Below are 24,944 nucleotides of genomic sequence, written 5' to 3' on the forward strand. Positions count from 1 at the left end.
TTATGTGTGTATCATTCTGTGTGCATGCACATGAAAGTCAATGCCAAGGATTATAGTCGCAGAGAAGCACGGTCTCTGACTTGTGTAAGTGTGGTTAAGCTTTCCTGACACGTGCACACTCTCCTGGACTCAGGCGCACAAGGTCCAAAGCTAGATTTATCCCTTCCACTATATTCAGCTTAGGTGCCCTCCTTCACCTCTGAACTGGGATCAGTGTCAAGTCGGTCAGCTCAGCTTGCCGGCAGACATTCAAACGGTCAGGGATCAGCACTAAACAGAGGCAGTAATGGGCATGTGGGTGTGTAGCCGAGGGTGTGAGGAGTGCTGATGAACGGGCAGAGAGAGAGAACTACAGACGTCATTACACGCGTGATTCACATATTGTTAGTAGGCTGCAGGGAGAAAAAGAAAAACCTGATGATTGCACTCAGAATTAATCCTGCTGAGTAAAACTCTGTGTTAGAGAAGATGAAAATATACGCAGCAGATTTTATGTGCTTTGTGCTTTTCCTTTGCATCTAAGCAAATGTTTTCTTAATTTGAATGACGGCTGAGTGGGCAGGATGTGGGATGGGAGGACTGAAAGTTTGACTTTTGGGCAAGTTGGAGGTGGATATGAAGTGGGTATGAATGCCCTGAGGTCAGCACCAAAACAATTACTAATATAATCAGCATGCACCGATAGGAGAAAAATGAAATAATAAAATGTTGAAACGCTCTTTCAAGAAGTCTAATGTGAATTCAACACTGGTGTTTTTCAGTTGCTTTGAAGAAAAAAGGGACCTTGATCTCACCTTTTAGAAGTTAAAAGTAAAAAAGATTTAAGGTGGTTGGCTTGGCAAATTTCCATTTAAATGATCATGCTATCTGTTGTGTGAGCCCTGCCATATCAAGGAAACATGTAGGCCATTTTTGGAAATGAATGTCCTCCAGCTAAACTGTCATCTAAAATTCAGAATAAGACGTGAAATAATATCTGACACACTGATACAGATCTAGCAAATTCATTTTTACATATTCTTAAAGACTCGATCAAAATAGCTACGTCTTTGGTGAACAGTAGATGGATCAACTCGGGCGGGGCTGAGATAGGTTTTGGTCGCCCGACCGGAGATATCGCTAGACGTCGGGCTAGCAATTTTGCGAGCCCTGAACTGAAGGTCCAGATGCATCTCTTTTCCCTATTTCTTAAGAATATGATTTCAGACACCGTTCATCTGTAGTGTTTTTTTAGCCTTCTTCTTTCGTCTTCTTTTGTCTTCCAGTTACCTCAAATCTTTTAAGGACACACTGCACACCTTGCTGAAATATGCCAAATTTTTTGACTAATAGCTCTTTGGGAATCACCAAAAACAAATTATGTGGCTTTCCAACAGGCTGCTAATAACACACTGACTAAAGCATCAATTTAAAACTGGTTCTTTGCTAAGTTGTCTGCTGTATGTAGACTTAACACTGGTTCATACCTTGACTTGTTTTTTTATGATATAAACAAATGCAGGATGGCTAAAGACTAGCACTGTAACTTGGCAAGTGAGGGACACTGATAAACTGCATGGGTTCATCACACAGACACAGATACCTGTTACTACTGTAAGTACTTGTAACATACGAACAAAATGCAAAAAATGTAACTCCTAAAAACTATTGCCTGTAGACTTGTAGAATGTTTAATAGAACACCTGAGATTCTTAGGTCTTAACACGATGAATAAAGTTAAAAAGTCCAGTTCAGCGAATCGGCTTAGTGAGGTCATGTCAAGTTAATCACTAGTGACTAAATTCTCCAATCACAAACATCTGTCATGGCCATTGAAATGTATGGCTTTACCTCTCAGAATTATTGAAATGAGTATGTTGCATAAGCATTCATTTTTGCTGTAAAATTGGATTTTCAGTAGCCTATAGGAGTCTATGGGGATTGACTTGCTTTTGGAGTCGGTCTCGAGTGTACATTTGAGGAAGTGCAGTTTTTTGGTGCCTCCCCATTGGCCTAAGGTTTCAGCCCTTGAAATTGTTTCTTTGGCAATTCTAATGATTTAGTATGTATTTAGCATGCTAGCATTGGATACTGTCATTAATAGACATATTTAGCAGCATATCATACTTATGTGATTAATATATTTTTATTTAGTGGTGTACAGAATTCCAAGTACATTATAGTAATAAGGTGACAGCGTGGTGATAGCATGTATCCTGAAGAAGCTGAACTACCTCTGCAACCTAAAGGGGCTGATGGTAGCGTCTAATGCTAGCAGGGGTGACTAGGCTACTAGCAAAAGGCAAAGCTACAGAAAAATCAGTCAGGACTAACAGAAAGAGAGCAATGGTCTGTGAAAACCACCTATTAAACAATTACTTTTTGGAGGTTCTCCACTCTGCCTAATGTAACTTTTAATTTATACGAAAGAAGGTGAAACTGATTCACAAAGGTTTCTGCTTCCTAATTGGACATAATGATATCCCTGATATTATTTCACTGACTTTGTGTTTGTGTTTATTGTGTGATAATCAAGTGCACCCTTAATATAGTTTTGGAAATTCTTTTTCACAACAGTTTTTAACCCAGTTAACTACATCAGTGAATCCCATCTCAGTCATAGCATTTTATGTGTGCGATGACAGACCAAAGATTCATATAGCAATATTGCAAGCATGGACGGACCTGATTTCATAAATCCCCACTGTTTGCATTTACACCTGTACTGAGTGCCTGGTTTGGCTGTTGTGTACTGTACATTATGAAAATGACAAATGGCACAGATGACAGCTTCAGAGCAGGGATAAATCACCGTGGGCTACTATTTTTGCTGAGCTTTGTATACCATCCCCTCCCTCTCTGCTTCATTTTGTGTTTATTACTCAAAGAGATGAATTCATACTGTACATTGACACCAGCTCGGCACTAACCACATGCAAGAACGCAAAAGAACGCAAAAGAACACAAAAAGAAATCACAGTTGATTATTAGTTTAGGATTAGGGCTACGCTAAAGCGTTATGTTGAAGACGCTCACAGTTATGCTAATGATCTCTAAATGAGTATCTAACTATCTATTTGAAAAGTATCTAATTAGCCCAGCAGAATGATACAACTGCGTTTCAGTCAAAACCCCTGCTGTTTCTTGGACGGCAGCAAACTAATTTCTCTTGTTTAACCAATGCTTGTCAGATTGTCTGGCAACTGTGTGGCTTTGCTGGCAGAATTACAGACAAAACCACACATATATGATAGTGGGAGAGCGCAGTAGTGCACATGAGCAAGCAGGCAGCTTGACAATGAGCAAAGCAGACAGATTGTGTGAGAATGGATGAAGAAGAAAGAATGAAGAATTTCAAACAATGCAAGAGAAAAATACTGTTGGGTACAGAGAGTGAGAGACGGAGAGGGAGTCAGCTCGCGCGCCAGCTGTCACAGATGTCCACATTTTTGCTCCCCCCCCCCCTCCAGATCAGCGGCAGAGTCCAAATGTAAATGCCACTATCGCTGACTTGATAGCAGCGTCAGATGTCATGTCAGCCGTGTCACGCTGAGTGACACTTTGGTATAGGCGGATCCCATTTCAGTGGGAGACAATGATACAATTGGTATCAACCCCAACAGCTTGTAAAGAGCCGAGAGCTGCAGAAACATTTTTTGAGTGGGTGTGAGTGTGGGTGTACACATGCATTTCAGTCTGTTTGTCTGCTTGCATTTGTTTGTGACAATGCACAAGTACATTCCTCTTTGTGTCTCCTTCTATCTCTTAACTGTTTGTCTGAAACTTGGATTGACAGTACTTTTTTGTGAATGCAAATGTTTTTTTAAAGCAGATTTTATGGTCGAATGGCCTTCATAAACTTGAAAGACAAAACAGCTCACAATATTGTGCCATAAGTTGTTCCTGTAAAACTCTTTGCTCTTTCTTCTTTTCTCTCAGTGTGCTGTTTCGTGGTCCACAAACGGTGCCATGAGTTTGTCAGCTTCTCGTGTCCCGGAGCCGACAAGGGTCCCGATACAGATGTAAGTGAATACTTTGCATGACTCCAGGTTTTTCTATGCATACACCTGAGTGCATCTATCTGCACTCCCAGTCAAATAATATATATAGCATATGTAGTAAGTTCTATGATGTGTCACAGCTCAGTGTGATTCTGTGTGTAAACACTGAAGTAGGAATTAATTACAGGATTTATCCACTATATTTAGAGTCTCCACAGAAAGTGTATTGAAGAGAGTCCACAAGAGTAAAGCATGAAAATACATGATGAGTAACTTAGCCCAGCATAAATTAACATTTCCTTCTATAATGATGTGTTCACAAAACATCTGCTGAAATAGCGATGGGTGATATAACCTTTACCACAATATTTTTGTTAGTTTTTCTGTGGGATTATATAACTGCAAAAAATGAACAAATTAAAAGCAATATTAAATTTAACCCTGATTCAATCGTTTCTCACTCTATTTACAACAGAACATCTTCAGAAAACAGCAATAAGGAAAAAATGCTGTAGGCCTAATGTAGGTAAATTAGTATACACATATATATATATATGTGGTTCTGTCTCATAGTTGTTTAAATGATCAACATTTACCTGTCTGTAGCGTAGCTGTTAGGGTGTATTTGATGTAGGATTTCATGGATTTATTGGATGTGATGATGAAGCTGTCAGATATAAAAATAATAATAAAACCTCTCTCATGTGTTTTAAAATCTTTACAGACTGCATTCACTTTTAGACAACATTATGTCAAAAATATCGTACTAGTACATGCCAATGTGACAAAATTGTCAAGTTTGTGCCTGTGCTTGCTTTTGGCTGATAAACTTGACCATATTGAGAAAAGTATCAAAACAGAGGTGGTGGATGTTGCTAGTTTGCTGCAAATGGGTCATTTTAGCTTGTTGCTAGGTAGTTGCTAGGGACACATATAATTGAACTTTTATGGATATAAATGAGATTTTATTGTCTTGAAAAAAAGATATTATAGATGCATAAAGGCCAAAACCAGGTCATTTTGGCCTATTACTCAGTGGTTGCCAGGCAACGCTGTGACATCCTTATATGGCAGGCATAATTCAGTTTTTGTGGATATAAAATAGATGGCACTGTATGAAACAAAAATCATCCGATGTTTTTGCAAGGTGTTATAAGTGCGTAAATGCTAAAAGCAGCTCATTTTATACCGTTGCTAGGCAACATGATGTGTCGCAATGTAGATAAGAACCTTCAGGTGCCTGAGATGTACCTGCCAAATTTGGATGCTCAGCTCCTGACGGTTTGGGAGGAGTTCACGGACGAACAGACAGACAGAAAGATTTCTTGTATTGTAAGATCACTATATTGATTTTACAATAGTGACTATATTGAGTCATTCATCTATTTGTAGTATAAAACATGTGAGGCACTTTTTGTTTGTTTTTTGCATCTACACACCAGGTGTGATAACATTATCCCTCATTAGTCATTTTTTATTCCTCAAACTGCATGTGACGCTGTCTGGTTCTGGGTGGTGTTGGAACAAAGTTCCCTCGGGGTACAGCATCCCTGTCAGGGGTGCACGTGCGACCCTGCTGTAACAGTTGAACCTCAGCCTCCCCTTTCCGCCGGCCATGATGCGATCTGTCCTTGGTTAGATAAGAGGTGGGGGTCAAGTACGGCCACACCGCCCGCTGCAAGAAAAACACTGTAAACTCCCCATCCTGTCAAACCAGCTCTTCATCTCCAGCTCTTCATCTTCTTTAAGTGGGCAAACATAATACTCCAATTGGGCTCTGGTGTTCTCACATTTGAGCTTCACCAGACTGAAAGAACTGCTAATGAATGCTCCCTCGCAAAGCCGATTAGAAGACTAGGCACACTCTCACGCTAATATTCTCTCACAAACTGTAATCAAAAGCTTTGTTTTTAATGACTGCATTGTCTCAAATGCTTGATTAACTGCTGCGACAATACTCTGTGATCAGCACCTCCTCTCGAAGACTTCCGTGTTTTCTTCATTAAATAACATCAAACGCCATTAAAGTGGTTTAAGAAAACATAAACCCGGTACAGTTTGGTGAAAGCGGTTACATCCCAGGCAATCAAAAGAGAAAGAGCAATTCTTTAATGCCATGTGTTGATCAATTTTTTATCAAAGCGGTTACTCTTTGTTGGCTTCTCTTCATCTCGGTTTCGACTACTAACAGTCATTACTCATTTCTCCCACCTTCTGAGGCCCATTGCTCATTTTCTCTAACACTCCTGGGCTGTTTCCTTGTTATTCATCCATGCATCTCCTCGACTCTGCTCTGTCTTTATGCCTAACTATTCCTCTCTATCTTTCTGTGCTTCTCTGTTATCTCTCCCTCCCTTTCTCTTGCTCTTGCTAACATGTACACCTACATTGCTAGCTTGAAGTGCTCATTGTGAGTTTTGCCATGTTGTTAGCGCCCATTATCCACCGGCTAGCTTTGGCAAACGGTGAATAGGGTATGAACCTCTTTGAATTTCAGTGATGATACAGGACTTACTCACCGACAGCGCTTTAAAAACCTGCAGAGCACTTAATTTTATTTAATTCCATCAGTTTTTGACACTTTCCTAAATCAGAACAATTTCCATGCATAATAGTAATAAACTAAAGACCAAGCGGCCAGTTGGTCGGTGGCTTCAGCAAGCGCAGGAAAAAAAAAAATCTCACACCTTCTCCCTAATGAGTATATACGATTTTACCATCATGCACTAATGCATTAAGAAGTATCTGTGTTTAATAGTGACAATGACTCACTAGCACCTGTTAATCCCTCCCTCTCACCATCACTCCACACACTCCCCCATCTCTGCACCTCAGCTTCTGATTCAGCATGTGTGGTGTCAAGGCTCTCTGAGTCTGGCTTCAGGCTTGGAAACACACACACACACACTCACTGTCACTTTCTCTCTTACACACGCACACACACACACACACACACACACACACATATATATACACCCTAAGTCCCTTTTGCACTGTGGGTTGAGAGTGACCCTTGCACCAGCCTCGGCGTGCGAATGGCGTCATCTGTCCAGCAGATGCTTTGATCCACTCGCAGATTGACATGGAGAAGACAGAGAGAGGTTCAGATTAGCATGTGAGTGAAAGGCGCCCTCTCTCTCTTTCCTCTTTCTGTTTTTCATTCAGCATACTGAGGCGTAGGCGGTAAATAGTTCTGTATTATCAGTCAAGGATCACTCTGAAACCTGTGAATGAAGGTGACTCATTCACGGAGAAACAATATGGATTTCACAACCAGATTACATTTTCACAATGGGCCCAGATCTTTGACCAGATCAAGTCTTTTTTGTGATTTCACTTGATTTCATTGACAGATGTGGTTGCTGTGTCTGAGGAGATTATTCTGTTTCTCTCCAACCAGCCTTCTGATATTTATTTTAAGAGTCAGCTCTGCCATCTTTTTTTTTCTCAAGCTGTGCTTCACTTTAACTGTGCACAATAAAAGCCTTTTTAATCTTAGTATATATGACATATCCATCTTATCATCACCCCCGTCAATGCAACCATCATCTTTTTCTCTTGGTGAGTTGTATTATCCTTCCCAGAGACTCAGTGGCAGCATGTAACATTATATTTTTCACAACTGATTGGTTACATAACTTTACCTCTTTTTAAAAAAAAAAAAACATTGAAGCTGTAAAATATTTAAATTTTGTAAATTAAAGTTTGTTTTGCTGACTAACAATTAGAAGCATTTTTTTTCTGAAAATCTCCCACAATTATTCCGTTATCTAAAATGCTAGTTTTGTTCCAGTTGACTGACTGTTTGTTTCATCTATAATAAGGTCCATCTCCCAGCTCTGTAAATAAACTTGAGGTAATGTCTGCACAAACAGCTGGATCAAAACTGCCCAAAACACTCTTCTCCCATGCCGTTTCCTAATCTTCTGGGAAAAATCTGACATCATTATCCCGACCAGCTGGATGTTGTCCAGCTTGATGAAATGCAATGATTTATTGACGGATCACTGACTGGACTTACTGCAGTGCTACAGCTGGTAGCACCGTGAATGGTGAAAATTTTTGGTGGCGTAGTTGGCGGCTATATTCCAACAGTATCACATTAGGACGTGTAAGAGCCATTAATGTCTCTGCTGTCTACTGACTTTGATGTCATGTGAGAGTTAAATGTCTTTCTGTTTCCTGGCTCAAGCGAATGCTAAAGACAGATTTGCAGGAATGCAATGCGTTTGTGTCTGTTTGTGTCAGGTTTTACCTGCAGACAGCTTTGTAGTGTGTTGTCAACATGTTGTAGTGGTTTATTGTCACCAGGGGGCAGTGTCACAAACAACAAGTGTCTTGCTTCTGCAGTTGCTGGTCAAGTTTTTTTTTCACATTTCTCCCATTTTTTTTTTTTAACTCCACTGGCATCCTTTTAATTCTCTAGACCACTTTTCAACCAATCAGCATTCCTCCTATGCACGATGTCACTTACTTTGAGCTACATGCTGTTGGTTTTTATGGGAGGACTGCAAACAGGCACGTGTATGGCAGCATTGCAAATAAAGACCCTGCCATGCTTGAAGCTTGCAGACTCTGACTGCGATGGGAATGTGCATGGACTGGTAAACTGGTTGTGACACTGGATGAATCTTAGCCAGCCACCAGAACTACAGAAGGCTGACTGGGGAGAACATTAAACAGTGGGGTAAAGCAAATCAATTAATTAATCTCATTCATCTCCACCAGTTCTGTATAGTGTACGTACACAGCTTTTTGGCCTAAAGTATGTTCCCACTGTGATGCATTCATGAGACTTTTACAATTCCCACACTCAGAAAGTATCTATGTAAACCAGTATGGCCAACTTGTACTCTCTGCTCCCCATTACAGCAGCCATCAGTGCTCGGGCTTGTTGACATTCTGACTCTGCTGAAATCTACACTGTAAGTGAGAGCTATTAGCCACTGGCTCTGGTGAAAATGAGGATGTTGTTGAAGAAAGCTGAGAGAGAGAAAAGTAGTTGTAAGTATGAATTTGCTAGTGAGATCACCACAAGCTCGGTAGTTCTCAAGAAAGAAAAGTGCTTTGTGGATGAGCTAAAACAAGACATTGAGAGGGCTGTGTGTCAGTCAGAATACTTATGTGTGTGGGGGAGACTTGAGCTAATTAATCAACTCGCACACATGACTGTGTGGCACTGAAAGGACACTTAACTTTCTCTGCCTTGGTGTGTGTGAGTGTCTGCTTATTATGCCACAAGAGGTGGATGTAATATCACAAACACCTGTAGGCAATTCAGCACAAGAAGCGTGTAGTAAATACTAACTGAGGAGTTCATCGTTTTCAGTTTTTGTTGAGACTCTGCAAGTGAAGCATCCATTACTTTAAGTTCATTTAATGTGTTGAAAAGAAAGAAGAGGCATGAGGTGAAATTTAAACTGGAATCATAACCGTGAGTTTCTAATCTGTTTCATTTGATTCTTTTTAAGAGTTCAGTTTTCCCCTCGATCCATTATTCATCTGGTCATGTTTCGGCTGTGTGGCAGGTGGTGGATGGAACCGTATGCTGGACTCCAGAGGGAGAACGTAAAGTCAAAAAGGCCACTTTTATTGCTATACTCTTAAACTTGAACATGCAAAAATACAATAACACAAGAAACTCGAAACCTCAGAGAGAGTACAGCGGTAACACGGACCACACAAGGTGAGAGGGAACACAGCACAGTAAACGTGACCAAAAATGACCAACATTTCGTTCTGGCTTGGTTTTCATCGCATTAGGTGTGACCTTTTGGTCACAAAAATAACACCAACTGTCCTGGTGTTTGTGACACAGGTGTGTGTGTGTGTGAGGTTTAACCCTTTCTTGTTAACTGATTACAAAACAGCACATCTAAGTCAGTGTTTTTGGAGTTCTGCAAAAGCAATGTGCCAAGTAGCGCAAGTTTTTGGTAGTGCAACGGGTAAATACGGGGGTTTCTATACATACACTTCAGCACTGATGTTGATGACATGACTGTAAGTGCAAAATCACTCACTGCATGCTGAATCCCCCCAGAGGTGCTTATGTTGTTAATGTTGCATATATTTGTGCTGGAAAATTTAATTGCCTGGTGGAGAGTACCTGTAGACTGTCATCTGCTTACTTCCTACCTGTATGGAGGAAAAGAGCCAGGGCATCACGACTCAGAAAAAAGAGTCGAGTTTCTGCATGTTTCTGCATCACTTTGACACATTGACAGTTGGTGAGCTAAAACATGGCAAATCCCCTGTTCCTTCCATCTCCTCCCAATGCTGTTGGCAGCTGTGACAGCTGACTGCTTGGGGTTTTTTTTTTACCCTGAAAAGTTGCAGTCTCTGTCCTCATACAGTTAGTGTAGTAGCCCAGTTACTCTCGATATCTGTGTTCCCTTTATTCCCTTTTACTGTTACTTACTTAAATTTAAAATTGTCCTTTAATCCACTTTCAAACTCACCTCCTGATGTTTTCAGATTTCTTTCTAGCTGCTATACATCACGTACATGCCAAAGTGCTTTGCTATAGCATTAGGCTCGTTTGCCGTAGAGTACAGTAGCCTACATTTTAGCAGTGTGTCGCCCCATTAGTGTCCCAGCTTCAAGCCATTACCTTCCCATCAACTCAGCTTTGATCTGCAGCAACAGCTGTGTAAGCTAGCCTAACACGCTCGCAACAGAACGTGGCTTACACAATATCAAATCCCTCTACATGTTAATGCTGAAATGCACAGAGAGCAGATTACAGCTTAGAGAGCCGAGCCGAGCCTCACTCGGTGCGTCAACACGTGCTGCAGAGTTCAGCCCAAGAGCGGGAAAAGATGATGAATTAACTTGACATATACTCTGTGCAGTATGTAAGGGAGGAAGGTCAAAAAATGAATCTCTGCTGTGTGTCATTAACTCAGTGGAACAGATCGCCTCTTATATTACTGACATCGTGATTATGCAAGGCCATGACACCGAGGGACACGAGGCTGCTCTCAGTCAAAAATCACAATCTGCGTGTTAAGTAGTAAGCAACCTTACTTTAGGCTGAACAGATGTCCCGCACTGAGACAGCCTCTGGTAATTCCACACAGATTGCTCTCAAAGAGAAACCATGTGGAAAAACATTTTTCTACTTTCTGTTTTATTATTATGATTAAACCAGATTTGTTGATTTGTTTTTGGGTTTTCAGCAGTTTTATTGTTCTGTGTCAAACGAATTAAATTTATGCTATTGAGAATCTTAGGTATGTTATTATTGATGAACATATTAGCACATGCATACAAATTTAGAAGATTTTAGTCAAAAAATATTCCTTCTATTTGTAGAGACCCTCATGGGGATAAGCATGGGAATAAGAAATATGTTCAACAGGTGTGTCGATGTGGTCATCAGTGTTATAACTTTGTCCCCCATCTTCCCATTTAAAAATAAATGTTGCCAGTAAACTGTAAAATGTAAACTTTTAATAGATTGCTGTAAAAAATATTAACAATTTAAACAATTTAATAGATTTAATAGAAATATAAACAATTTAATAGATTGCTGTAAAAAATATTTACAGCAATCTATTAAATCGTGCATAACAGAGTTTGTACAATTCAAAAAAGCTTGAAAGTCAATATTGGGTATGATCACCGTTGTTCTTCATCACAGACTGAACTTGCTAAAGCTGCTTTCATGTCAATTCAGGTAGTCTTTAGGAACAGTTGTGTTTATAGTGTGTTTGGGATGTCGTGTTAAAAAAATGAAGCTGTTCCTTTCCAGATGGTATCGCATGATGTGTCAAAATCTCACTGTGCTTTTCTGCATTCATAAGCCCATTAATTTTGAGAAGGCCTCAACATCACTGGTTTAAATGCAGCCCCCAAATCCTCCACCATGTTTTACAGATGGCTGTAAACACTTATTGTTGTACCTCTCTGACTTCATCCGTCCATATTGAACCAAAAAATTTCTTGGCTTTTGTTTGTTTGTTTATTTGTTTGTTTGTTTGTTTGTTTTGGGCATTTTTCATATTGCCTAAAAATGTGTCTAAAGATGACATTTAAAATTTGTTACTTGCTAATCTCTCTGTGCTAATCTCTCTGTGTGTAGACACAGCACTAGAGTTTGGTCCCTTTTTTATGCTTGAATTATTCATAGGCCAGTGTTAAGTCACCTAATGAATAAAAAGACATGCCATGAAAATGGTCAGACATAAAAACTGGACTGAAAATCAGTGAAAAAGCAGCCAAAGTCCAACAAAAAACTTTGAAAGACCTTCAGGAAGGCTGTAGATTTATTCTTCAAGACCACTTAAAAAAAATATAATAACGTCTGGCTCCTTCAAAGAAAAGAAAAGAGAGAGAGGTGGCTCAAGACGTATGCACAGGCCTGAATGCTATGTTAATGATATGGTGTGCATGAAACCACGTAGTTTAACTATCAGAATCAAAAAGCTCAATAATCTCAGATGACTGAACAGCTGGAAAATTTGAGCAATTACATTAGCTGCTGATTTAATTAGAGATATCAAATTGCAATCTGGAGTTATCAGTATCATGCCTGCTTTTATAAGCCCACATGGTAGTTAATGCATTTATTTAGAGCTTGGTGAGGACACCTGAGGTTATCCACATGCTGTCCTTAGGCAGGATTCAGTTTTACACAGAATAGGAGTGTTATGGTACATCCAAGACCTTCATCTGTTTACAGAAAGTGTACGGTGGGCATGATAACAGCGTCACTAAGATGCTATTTATGGCTTTTAAACAGCCAGCCTAATTGCACAGGAAATGTGTAAATCTCATCTGCAGTAAATGCATTTTATTGATATCCCTGCCATGTTTACACTGTGCTTGAGTGTGAGTGCATAGACACACTTGGCTTTAGAAGATTTTTTGTTTTTTGTGCTGTTGATATGGTGTGTGAAGTAATACATCACACATTGCCTAAATGCAGCGTATGTAAATGTTGGAGTGTGCCAAGCACAGTTTTTACGTGACTCTCCCCAGCCTGTTCTGGATAGAGAGGGAAAGCACTCACACAGTGAAGCACACAGTCTGCTTCTCCTCGCCTCCGGTCTCTTTGCCCTTATTATCATCCAGCTCGTGTGCACTAAAAAATGGCCAGCTTACCCAAACATCCTCAGTGGGGCATCTGTACTATAGCGCAGCCACCAACTGACTCCTGCGATTGCCTGCTTCTGTTATAGCAGTGTTGTCCCTGCACAGCAGTAAGTATAGGGAAATTTAGAAGACCTGAGCTAGTAAGCCAATAAGCCAGCACCTCTTACACACTGCATCAAAAGTATGATCGCACAAAAGAGAGGGAAATGAATTTGTATAAATTAGACAGAAATAGTTAAAATGTTTTACTATTATTCAACTACTACTACTCTTCCAATGGTTGTTTATGATATTCCCTATTTTGATATTACATAGTAAATGATAAATGGCCTGTATTTGTATAGCGCTTTACTTAGTCCCTATGGACCCCAAAGTGCTTTACACATTCAGTTATCCACCCATTCACACACACATTCATACACTGGTGATGGCAAGCTACATTGCACCTGGGGCGCACTGACAGAGGGGAGGTTGCCTGACACTGGCGCCACCAGGCCCTCTGGCCACCACCATAGGCATTTTCTTGTTACCAGTAAAAAAAAATTGTAATAACGTAATATCTTTAAAAATAGTTCAATTACTCTTTTTAAAAACATTTTTTAAGTAAAATTCTGCAGATCAAGCCCAAATGGTAAACGTGAAACAATCTTCCTAACAATCATAGGAAGAGAGATTTTTTCTTCCTAAGTAAAGTTTATTTTTTGGTAGTTGTAGTCCATAGCTAGTTATGTGTACACGTCATCAACTTGTTTTCTCTTCAGTTTTTTATGCTGTCTTTGCAGTTGCAGTTACACCCTTAACCCCTGATTTTCTTGATTTGCTAATAAGCAAGGTTGTGACAAATTGGGGGCTCATCCGGGATCTGGTTGCACAACCTGGCTTGTAACACCCCTACAAAAAAGGTGGACACACTGTTCAGCAGTTTAACAAAGCAATTTTTAAGGTGTGCAAATCAGTAAGATTGGGGTGTAGGACGTGCATGGGTGTAGAAGTGTTTATTGGTGTTGCAAGTGCAAAGAAAATAAAGAGAAACCAAGCTGTTACATGGCATGGTGACAAACAGGTAGTTAAGCGTGAGGCAGAAAGAAGCCAACTATACATTTATAGTCATTTATAAAACGCGGAGCTCAGGTGTTTATAGCTGGCACTACTTGCTGAGCCGTGCCATGCTTGCTAGAAATCTGGAACACATGCAGAGGATAAGGTTGAGACTAACAGTCAGGCGTCGTCACATGTTTTTGTTAAACTAACAGGTATCCAGTGGAGATGAGAAAAAGTGATGTGGCTCCAGAGCTGCTGGACCAGAACTATTATTGCCACTAAAAAATCTCACAGTTAATTCACAGCAAACTTTTTTTTGTCTATTTTCTGTTATGTTTAGCTAGATAAAACAGCAAATGTGGCTCTAACAGCTGAATAAAGCAACACCAACTGTCTTCTTTCGAAAGACAACATATTTAATAATGTGATTATGCAACACCGCTGCGTTTGTGTTTTCACTTCTGCTGTATACTTGTTCATACTCCGCAGCATGTATAATAAGTGGCACTTCCTTCTACTTATTAACCGTTATTAGCTCATTAAAATCTGCTTACAGGCGGAAAAGGACAGAAGCCTCCTTCCTAAATAAACCCCCAAGACCTGAAGAGGAAAGCAAGCACGGGAGGTGGAAATTAGTGCGAAGTAATTATGAAGATGGCAAAGATTTACTACAGAGTTTCAGAATAACAGCTGTGTTACTGCTAATAAAGTTCTAAAACTCTGAAAAATTATAGGCGTAACTAAAAGCTACATAATATCAGTGGACACAGAGATTAAATCCTCAGACTTGTCTCATCCCACACAACTGGTACGTTATTTATAGGACGCTTGGTTTCAAATATTGTTTAGATTAAAGACTCAATGAGCTAATGACGATACATTTCCCCAGAACAGTTCTTCCAGCTTTGTGTGACCAACGCATTTGTTATGGAGGGTAATTAAAGCGTGATCATCTTGAAGATTAACACAGATATTATATCAGCACAAATGGAAGGATTCATCTTCCTTATTAACATGCAATGCATGGCCCATATGTGCGGCTTCCTCTTGGAATTTTAATTAATGTGGCTAGGTCATGGATGAGAATTAATTTTCTCCTTTTAATAAGAGGAAATCGAAAGCGGAGAAACGTGTTTGCCCAGAGTGCGGCTGCTTTTGAAAAAAGAGAAATATTCACATCCAGGTAAAGACTAAAGACTTGGCAAAGGGAAACTGAGGCATCAAGAGAAGTGTAAGGTGGAAACGTTTGTATTCTATCAAAGGTTTTTGGGGGTTTTTTTATTATTAAAAAGATTAAGAAACGATTAGTGGGTTGCCGTACCGGGGGCTTTTAAAAGTAGCCTGAAAAGTTAGAGAGGTAGCTTATGTGAGATGCTCACAAGAAATGAAGGAAAAGGGAACTATGGAAGTCGAGCAACGATGGGAAACATAGACTAGAAAGGGAATGTCTACAGTGTTGTTGTTTCTCTAAACGAAAGGCAAAATGGAGCAAGGCGCCTGTAAGCTGGAGGGCTTTCTGCTTGTGGGAAGATGGAGGGGAAAGGGAGGGTGTAATGGGAGAGACAAAAGGAGGAGAATGTGGTTTATAATATGCTGTTTGTGTCAAAAGGACAATCCTTACCAGGCTGTGATGAGCAAGAGGAGGAGCAGTAATCAGGGCACAATGGAGATACAGGCAGACGGTAGTATAATTAGTGTGCCTGCACATGGGCCTCATGGAGACCTCACATGGTCAATGACTGGCCTTAGCATTCCCTCATACATAAACATACTGGCAGTTACTGTAAAGACTGTATGATGTTATGTCAGTACAGTTTATGATGATATGTGACTTTAATTGGCATATTTCTGCTAGAAATATCTAATCAGCCACTCACATGGCAGCTGTCCAAGGCATGTAGACATGATCAAGATTACCTCCTGAAGTTCAAACATAGCTTCAGAATGTAGAAAGCAAAGGTGATTGCAGGTGACTTTGAACATGGCATGGTTGCTGGTGCCACACTTGCTGGTCTGAGTATTTCAGGAAGTGCTGATCTGCTGGGATTTTGATCTCAGAGGTCAGAGGAGAATGGCCAGACTGCTTCAAGCAGATACGAAGGCAACAATATGTCAAATAACCACTTGTTACAATCACAGTGTAGTGGCTTTCGTAGGGGTCTTGCTTGAAGTAAGAAACTTGAAATAAAACTATAAAGAAAGCTCAAATCATTTCAGACACGTTCCTTGAACATCACAATAAGTTCAGTGTACTGAAATGGCCTTTGCAGTCACCATTTGTCAATCTAATAAAGCACCTCTGGGGTGTCATGGAACAAGAGATTCTCTTTATGGATGTACAGCTAACAAAGCTGCAGCGACTGTGTGATCAATATGGACCAGAATCTCTGAGGAATGCTTCCAGCACCTTGTTGTATTTATGTCATGAAGATTTAAGGCAGTCCTTTTGATATATATATTTTCCATTTTCACAGTTATTACCACAAACATGGTAAAGCTGTCACATTTCATTAGATAATGTGGACTGTATCTATTTATATATAGAGCATAACATCCAATCAATAAAAGACAGATGCATGTGTGGCCCCTCAGCTGCGGTCATGAGCGGGCGGGGAAACTGTGGAAAAGGTTACTGTTTTAAATCAGTAAATCATTACTGTATGTACTGTTTATTAGTTGCCATGACCACTTGGTTGCATTGCTTTTAAATGATTTATGCAAGTTTTAGATTGTTTTTTGTCTCAGTCAAGTACACACACAGTAACACACCCACACAGATACCTGCCCCAGTTATGTCAGTCTGAGCCAGTGCTTGTGGCTGCAATGTTACTGAAGAGACGAGTCGCTCAGAAAGGTAGACTGTCGAGGAGTTTAGCCTCCCCGACATGCTTGCATCTCTTGGGTTGAGACGCCGTGTCATTGTGCCCCTTTGTACTCTTCACACTAACCTGGTTTGATCTCTGTTAAGTTGGACTTTCTCTTCCTCAAGAGGTTGGTCCATTTTGGGGGGTTTTCAGATGCCACTTTTGTAGAGGACGTCAAAGTGGCTAATAGAAACTCTGACCTTTTTAAATAGGTTATTTATTTTCCATTATGCTGATTGTATCAGGGAACCTCCGTTGCCCGAGTTCACCAACCTGGATAAAAACTTTTGAGGTGTGCAATCCAGCAGTCTCCTCAGATAACAGCAAAATCTCTCTTTTTCTTTTGCTCTAAGACACTTACTCAGTCTTTAATTATTCCAAACACACAAGCACTCATCAGTGGATGTAATTGCCGAATGAACGGGAGCTCATTTAGTGCAGACAGACTAAAAATTGTGCCAGATCCTGCTCCCCACTGAGGTGAAGGGTAGAAGATGAATAGTCATAAAGCCTGCATCTCAGCAGGTGAAAGACTTAGAGTGGCCTGTTGGGAAGTCTTCGAGACGAGGAAGCTAACTACTGAGCCTAACCCTGATTTAATAACTTAATGAGTGTGCATGAACACTTCACCGCTGAGCGTAATTTCATAAAGATCAAATTGAGTTTCGCCATTGATGATTAATGTGCACAACAACCTGGATTGCGGAGAGATTTAGTATTATCATATGTTCATTTCTTATTCAGATGTCGCTGTCATGGCTCTGTTGGCATCCAACAAATTCCACACTGATATCAAGACTCATTTTGTTGCCTGACATTAATAAACTAGAACATTAAGTCTGGATTCAGGTTCAGTTTTCTCATGATGAATGCATACATGCTTACTTAATCATCAGGCGTCTGTAATTCTGTAAAGATATGAATCCCAACCTTCATGCATCTTTCTCGTCTCCCTTTCCTTTGACCTCATTCATCATGTTTTCTTCAGGTTCATCACTTCTTCCTGCAGCTCCTGCAGTTTGCTTTTATTGCCGTTCAGTCATCATGAATGCGACCGCAAACACTGACCAGGGACATAAGACTTGCTTTGCTGTCATAAAGTCAACACTCACGCGCACACACAAACACTCGGTGCAGGTGTGTGCTGTCTTAATCTCGCTCTGCCTTTAGCGTCTCCTGCATGCGAAAAGCATTTGGTCAGCAGCGGCAAACATTTCTGCCTATCCAGCACAAGACAGGAAATCCGAGAGGAACTTAAAAAGTTGCTTTGATCTGTGCGTTTATATTAATAACTGGAGAAAATGGGGTGCACGTAAAGTGAAAGGTGTTGCTCTTCATCATGAACCCACTGAGAAGTATTCACAGAGTTCCCCGGTGGAGCCTTTCAGCATCTTTCAGGACTGCATTATACCTGCTCTAGTTCATTAATTTCATTCAGTGAAGCTGCCATCACCCTGGTATTGCTCATATTGTTTATTTCTTAGTTATCGGTTGTCAGATGACCCAAAAGCTGTGGGTTTTTATTAGCTCACTGCCACAGTAAGATTTTAGTAGAGCATCTGGGTTACGCTTGGTCATAACTCATAAATGTTGCACTGCAGATTTGTTTTTTTATATCCTCCAAACGGCCCAATTTGCCTAGAGCAGTGATGACTCACAAATGACTAAATTAATTGCAAGTAAAAATCTATTAAGAGCGCTTCAGAGCAAACATTTTAGCCAGTGGAAATGTGCAGAGGCAGCAGTGTCGCCTCACACCAAGGTCCTGGGTTTGACTCCACCGGCCGGCCTGTGCGGTGTTCGCATGTTCTCCCCGTGTCTGTGTGGGTTGTCTCCCACTACCCCTGCTTCCTCCCATAATCCAGAGAAATGCATATGAATTCTCCAGTGATAGCTGGGATATTACAGAGTGACCCTGAATTGTTTTGGCCTGTTGTCTCAAACAAATAGTTAATTTCAGGATAATAACACAAAGTACTTCCATTCCTGACTCTTACTGTCTATCAGTGATCTTGAGTGAAGCCACTAAGGCAGCAACTTGTTGCCATCTCCTGTGCTTTTGAGTGTCCGTCTTCTTATTCAGCATGCAAGGATAAACTTGTCTATGATACCTAAGGTACAAAAAAACTCAAGTACCAGTAAAGCTTCTGGTGAAATCGCTCATCAGTATCCATCCATCCATTCGCGTCCGCTTATCCTTTTTCAGGGTCACGGGGGGCCCTGGAGCCTATCCCAGCTGTCATAGGGCGAGAGGCGGGGTACACCCTGGACAGGTCGCCAGTCTGTCGCAGGGCCAACACACAGGGACAGACAACCATTCGCATTCACACCCATGGGGAAAACATGCAAACTCCACACAGAAAGACCCCGGCCTGATGTTGGAATTGAACTCAGGACCTTCTTGCTGTGCTGCAACAGTGCTAACCACTGTGCCACCGTGCTGCCCACACTCATCAGTATTGAATCATAAACTAAACATATAACTCCATTAGCACTCCTGAATGGTTTCAGCCATTGCTGCTTCACACACTTGCCTCCTTTAGCTCGTTAAGCTACACAACAACTTTAGTTAGCATGTCATTGCATAACACACCTTAGTGTAGCAGTCTCTCCTCAGCTATTAGGGTTCAGTGGTCTTTTTCCATAATCTGATCATCCCATTATCCAAAAGTCAATACTATTATTAGCCCTTGAGGGAGTCATAAATAAACAAAGAGAATATTGTATATCCTCTGATTTTATTGCATTATCCCAGTGAAATACAGTTGAATATCCATTGATGTATATGAAAACAGCCAGATGAATGTGAATGCTATAAAGTGTAGGCAGCGTAATCAAACAACAACACTGATGCCCAGGAGACTCAACGATAAGCCATATTAGCTTCCATGATGAGCCTATTTAACTTGGGAACATACTCCAATGTGCTGTCCTGCACTAATGTCACTTTGCAGGCTACAAAGCTAATTATATGGTTAGCAAGAATGCAAAAGTGCATGTATCTGCATGCTCTACAGATATTGTTGTGGAGCTTCGAAATCACTGTTAATAACACACAGTCTACTGCTTATTTACTTTGACACCTTTCAAACTGCCTCTGTCAGTCAAGCACAGACTGTACATGTCAGCTTGTGACACTTCCCCCAAAACATAAGCAACTCTTATCCCACATCGAATGGCACATAAACAACACACTGATGTTGCTGTAACTAAAAAATGCAGTAACTAAATGTCATTCATACTTGATTCTGCCTTAATGTATCCTAAAATAATGTCAGTGGGATATGCAAACTTATTAGACTTAATATTGTTTATTCAGCTGCTGAGATAAATAAGATCAACAACAAACACTGAAATGCCCCCTTTATTGTTAATAAGAACTTGACTAAGGTGAAAGCATAAATATAGTATTATTTAGCACGCAGATAATGAAGTCAGGCAATTGAATTTATTAGATGAATAAATTCAAAGTTCTATGAATAATTTATACACCCACAGTATATGAGGTGTGTGTGTGTACTTGCATTCATTAGCGTATGAGCCTCTGCATCTACTCATACCTCCTTCTGCCTGTGTGTGTGTGTGTAATTGCAAACCGGCTGGTAAACGGTGTGTGTTTGCAGGCAGACGGCAGCCAGGGAGCTGACCTATTCCGTAGAATGGAGGCGGAGGCAGCTCAGTGTTTAATGTCATCACCAGGGAGGGACCACAGGAGAGATGGGGAAGGGGGCGGCGGGGGGTGTTGTAGGTTTATTGCTGCATTTTAGTCCAAAAATACATGTTCTTTTCCCCCGTGGATGATGATCTTTAAAATCGGCTAGGAGGTGTCACGTACCAGCTTCGCTTTCATGAAAATGACTCACAACCTGTTGACTTGTTTACTGTAATAAGGCCTTCGCTTATTAATGCATCATTCACCTTGACGGGCCCTTCACAGCATGCCCGCAATACATGCTGAGACATTTAAAATTATCTTAAAGCAAATATACTTGACTAAAACTGCCATGCGCTCAGCTATAAACAGAAATACTATTTTGGGCTCCAAAGCAGTTTGTTTACATTCACTATTTCCGTTGCTTATGTCTAATTATTTAACCAAACCAGTGCATGATGTCTCTAACAGGTCTTTCTAACCATTTGTTCTAAATGCTGTCATTTTTTTACAGAGCCACTGGTTTCAAAGAGATAAGCACCTAGGCAATGGTGGGACCTATCACTCAACACCCCTTGGCATTGCACTTAAAAGCCTTGAGGATTGTTTTTAGTGTGCAGGGCTTCTAAACCTAACCAAGCAGCGAGTGGAAATCAGAGTAAAAAAAAAGGTGTGAAAGTGAAACTAATCAGCGATCGAAAACAAAGTGAAACAGAGATCCAGAATGGGGAATGAATCACTGTCTCCTGAGAAATGTCTCACTTAAGCCAGCACCAATGCTCCTGTCACCTAATGGGGACATTGTTTTCTTTTCCCCGCCTTAATAATGAGCTCTCCACTGCTGATAATGCCATCGTTCCTGTGTGTATTGTGTGTTTCCTGTGATTTCAAATACACCAGAATGTGTCCCCCTCACGCTGTACAATTAAATAATGTCAGCTTCCACATACACCCTTCCTTGGCACTTTTGACCATAACATGTCTATATTGGCACTGTTATGTATTATTTTTAAAGCTGCGCTGACTGAAAAACTATACCAACTTAAGGTCCTCTTATCTTCTTATCTTTTAAATCTTACCACATAATTATTTATCAGCTCAGAAAGTTCAACCATATTTTTGCGGCTTTTGAGGCTTTGTTAGCTTGGTAGGAAAGATTGGTAATGTAAGATATTTTACACTTTGCCTTTGCTGCTAAGAGATAAAAATCACGGTTTTCACAACGGTAAGAAGTCTTGGACCAGTAAGTGTATTAGGCTTAGCAAAGTGGCTATCTAAGATCTAAATCTCCAGCTAAAACAGGGCCATCGATTTTTCTCCTGAAGCAGCAGGGGTGAGATGTCATGCTGAGGTCTCTCAAACAAAGGCATCATGATTTGTGCTGCTCCACTAGGGATGTCACCTTATAGGTCTTTCCTTCTCTCTTAGCTTCCCTCCTCTCCTCCTCACCTCACTTCTGGGTTCACTTGAAGACGATTACCTATTGCTGTATTAAAAAAAAAAAAAAGTTGTCGTTGTCTGCGGCTGCACCTCATAGGAACATTTAGGCATTTAAAGGTTATATGAGTGCGTATGTGTGTGCAGATATGTGTGTTTGTCCATGTGCTGCTTTTTGTGCTTTAGCTCTTAAGTGTGTGTGCGTGTGTGTGTGTGTGTGTGTGTGTGTGTGTGTGTGTGTACCTTCAGTATTTCGCCAGGGGATATTTGGGCTTTGGGGGAGTTATATGACTCAAGACTGTCTCCCCAGAGAACAGACACAATTGCCGCCCTACTTTATAGTCTCAGGTAGAGCACAGTGACACATCTGGCATTTGCATAGCTACTGAGTTGCACCATTTTACAAAAAGAAATAAGTGAGATTTGCTTTTCCTCTACTGAAGATTAGGCCTTCTGCTGGGGAAAGGATGTGTGAGCAGATGGGAAATACTTCAAGAAGATGAAACTGGTCACATCTCCCTTTCTTTGTAGTTCTCTGTCTTCTGGATCTCTTTTTAGAACAAAGGTGTCATGGCCAAATAAACGACCAAAGATGTGAATAAAATTAGTTCTCGTCAGGGTGCGGCTGTGGTTTTTATACCTTATTTCCCTTGAGATTCATTTTAAATTAAATTTCGGTTACTATATTTTCATTTAACTAACCCCTGCTTTACAGATGTGTGGGTCATGGGCAAACACAAATAACTTTAAGGAAGGTGGCTAATGCTGCTTTAATGGGTGCAAGTTAATTTCACTCCACCGTGCCCTGGAGATTTCATGATTGGTTCAGTTTGTCTGCCTGTTTGGTGGTTTTTAGCAGGTTTACTCAAAAAGTTATGGACATATTAGCATGAAAGTTCTACCAAAGGTGGGGCTTGGCATGACTTAAAAAATGATTACATTTTGGAGTCTTTCCAAATCTACAACGGGGTTGTCAAACATATGGCCTGGGGGCCAGAATCGGCCTGGCAAAGACTCCACTTGGGCCCACTGGTCAGCTTTGGAAATCACAGATTTATTTATTTATTTATTTTTTACAGTGAATCCACAGCAGAAGGGGGAAAAAAATGAAAAAAAAATTTCTAAATTAACTAAAACTTTATATTTTAAAATTACAGGACAGTATGGGCAACAAACTACCCGATATTTTTCTGTAATTTTACACATTTGTCATGTAGTTTCACTGGTCCGGCCCACTTAAAATCAAAGTCGGCTGTATGATGTCAAATGAGACTGACACCCTTGATTTAGGGTTTTTGGGCATGGACTATGCACGACTTTTATATCTCACCAGGACAGCAGCAGCTAATACTTTAAGCATTGCTGCTGCTGCAGCATTGCGCCTCATCGTTAGGTCCCTCCTCCTAGGCTACAGACTTGTTTCAGTATGTGCTTACGTCTGCTAACCATGAGCACCTGACATGGAGACAAAATTAGTCTCTTGTCACAGTTGCACACTGGCCAATTTCTCTTGCACCCAGTCATAGCATGTTATTCGCTTCATGTGTGACTGCTCATAACATTTCAGCTTGGTGTTCACCTGCTCGCGCTGTTGTTTTCCCTTGCTTTCAACCTAACCTGTTATTTTCTTGGTTGCCAACTTCCTCTGCCAGTCGGTGCAAACATGCTGATGCAGACCCTACACCCCACGGTGGCCCTATCTCGAGCAGTGACGAGAGGAGCAACACAACCCACCCTAACTATTACTGTGGGTGACTCATCCAACACCAACACAGGAAGACGAGGAGGAGGATACACAGGAGACAAAAACCACCCGCTTGAGTTGTCACTTTAAACGCACCGAGCTGTTGGGGATCCTCCATAAGAGTGAATCCCAGGCGTTTCAGGAGTGGGAGGACATCAGTGGGACACCTTACACCGTGCATTCTTTCAAATTGCATACTAACTACTTTCTCATTTATCTTCTTCCAGCCTTTTTTCTGTTTTGCCTTGAACTTGTTTTTCTTACCTGGTTTTACAAAACATCTCGTCTCTACTCACCACTACTTTTACCTTCCTTTGCTCCCTCTACACCTCCCATCACACCACATTCCTCCTTTTCCCTCTGTCACTGTAAGCACAGAAGCCCTGTGGCCTCATTAAGCTGTCACTGATCCCTCCTGCTGTGGCTGAGACCATTGGATCATTAGTCAGCCCTGTCTAAGACACCCAGCTTGACAAGAATAGCCTAACGTCCCAAACCTCTAATAGTCTCCAAATATCTGAATCACAATCAAGTCGCTTTCCCCACCTTCACAAATAATCGATGAGCTCAGCCGTAGCGTATTAACATCGATGTCTGACATATTCATGTGCTCACACAAGAGCTGCGCAATTGGATATTTGTGTCATGAGTGGGTTGATAATGTGTCATGTGTGTGTCATCTGTAAGAATGCCAAAAATTATTTATCTTTGAAATATTAAGGCGATCACACCTCATGCAATAGATTAGGGTTAGGTACTGAACCAAGACTCCAAGTCCATATTGTTAAAAGGAAAAGGAAAAACATTGACAGTGGCATTCAAAAATATTGATTAGTTCAATAATTATTTTCTTGATTAACTGTGTGTGTCACTTGTTGAGTCACAGATTTCTAAAGTTCAATGTGACATTTTCACATCAGCATTTTTTTTTCCTGAGTTCAAAACTGCTGATGTATTTATTATCTTTTTAACCTGATAGCTCCTTAGTGATCATCCACTATTCTCACAGCTGATGTGAGAACAGCTCTGATAAAAGCTACCCAGCGTTCGCACACTCTACATCACCTCATCCCAAACCAATCTTCCAGAGATTGAGACCGGGTCTATCATCTGCTCTGTGCTATGTGTGA

General features: G+C 40.7%; 1 protein-coding gene across 3 annotated transcripts in view; it reads left to right on the top strand.

Annotated features, from left to right (window-relative positions):
• The window catches only part of prkcab (protein kinase C, alpha, b), a 121,100-nt gene that overhangs the window by 34,139 nt on the left and 62,017 nt on the right, over nt 1-24,944 (top strand). For 2 of the 3 annotated variants that reach the window (XM_006791484.3, XM_006791485.3), the window contains exon 3: nt 3,919-4,001. In XM_006791484.3, coding sequence (XP_006791547.1) covers nt 3,919-4,001 — 83 coding nt within the window. Of the gene's footprint in view, nt 1-3,918; nt 4,002-7,079; nt 7,096-24,944 lie in introns of those variants that run through there. The other variant, XM_087839787.1, reaches the window with a different exon arrangement.

The sequence above is a fragment of the Neolamprologus brichardi genome, chromosome 4, assembly GCF_056152115.1.
Source record: "Neolamprologus brichardi isolate AB-2024 chromosome 4, ASM5615211v1, whole genome shotgun sequence".
In the NCBI taxonomy this organism is placed as follows: domain Eukaryota; kingdom Metazoa; phylum Chordata; class Actinopteri; order Cichliformes; family Cichlidae; genus Neolamprologus; species Neolamprologus brichardi.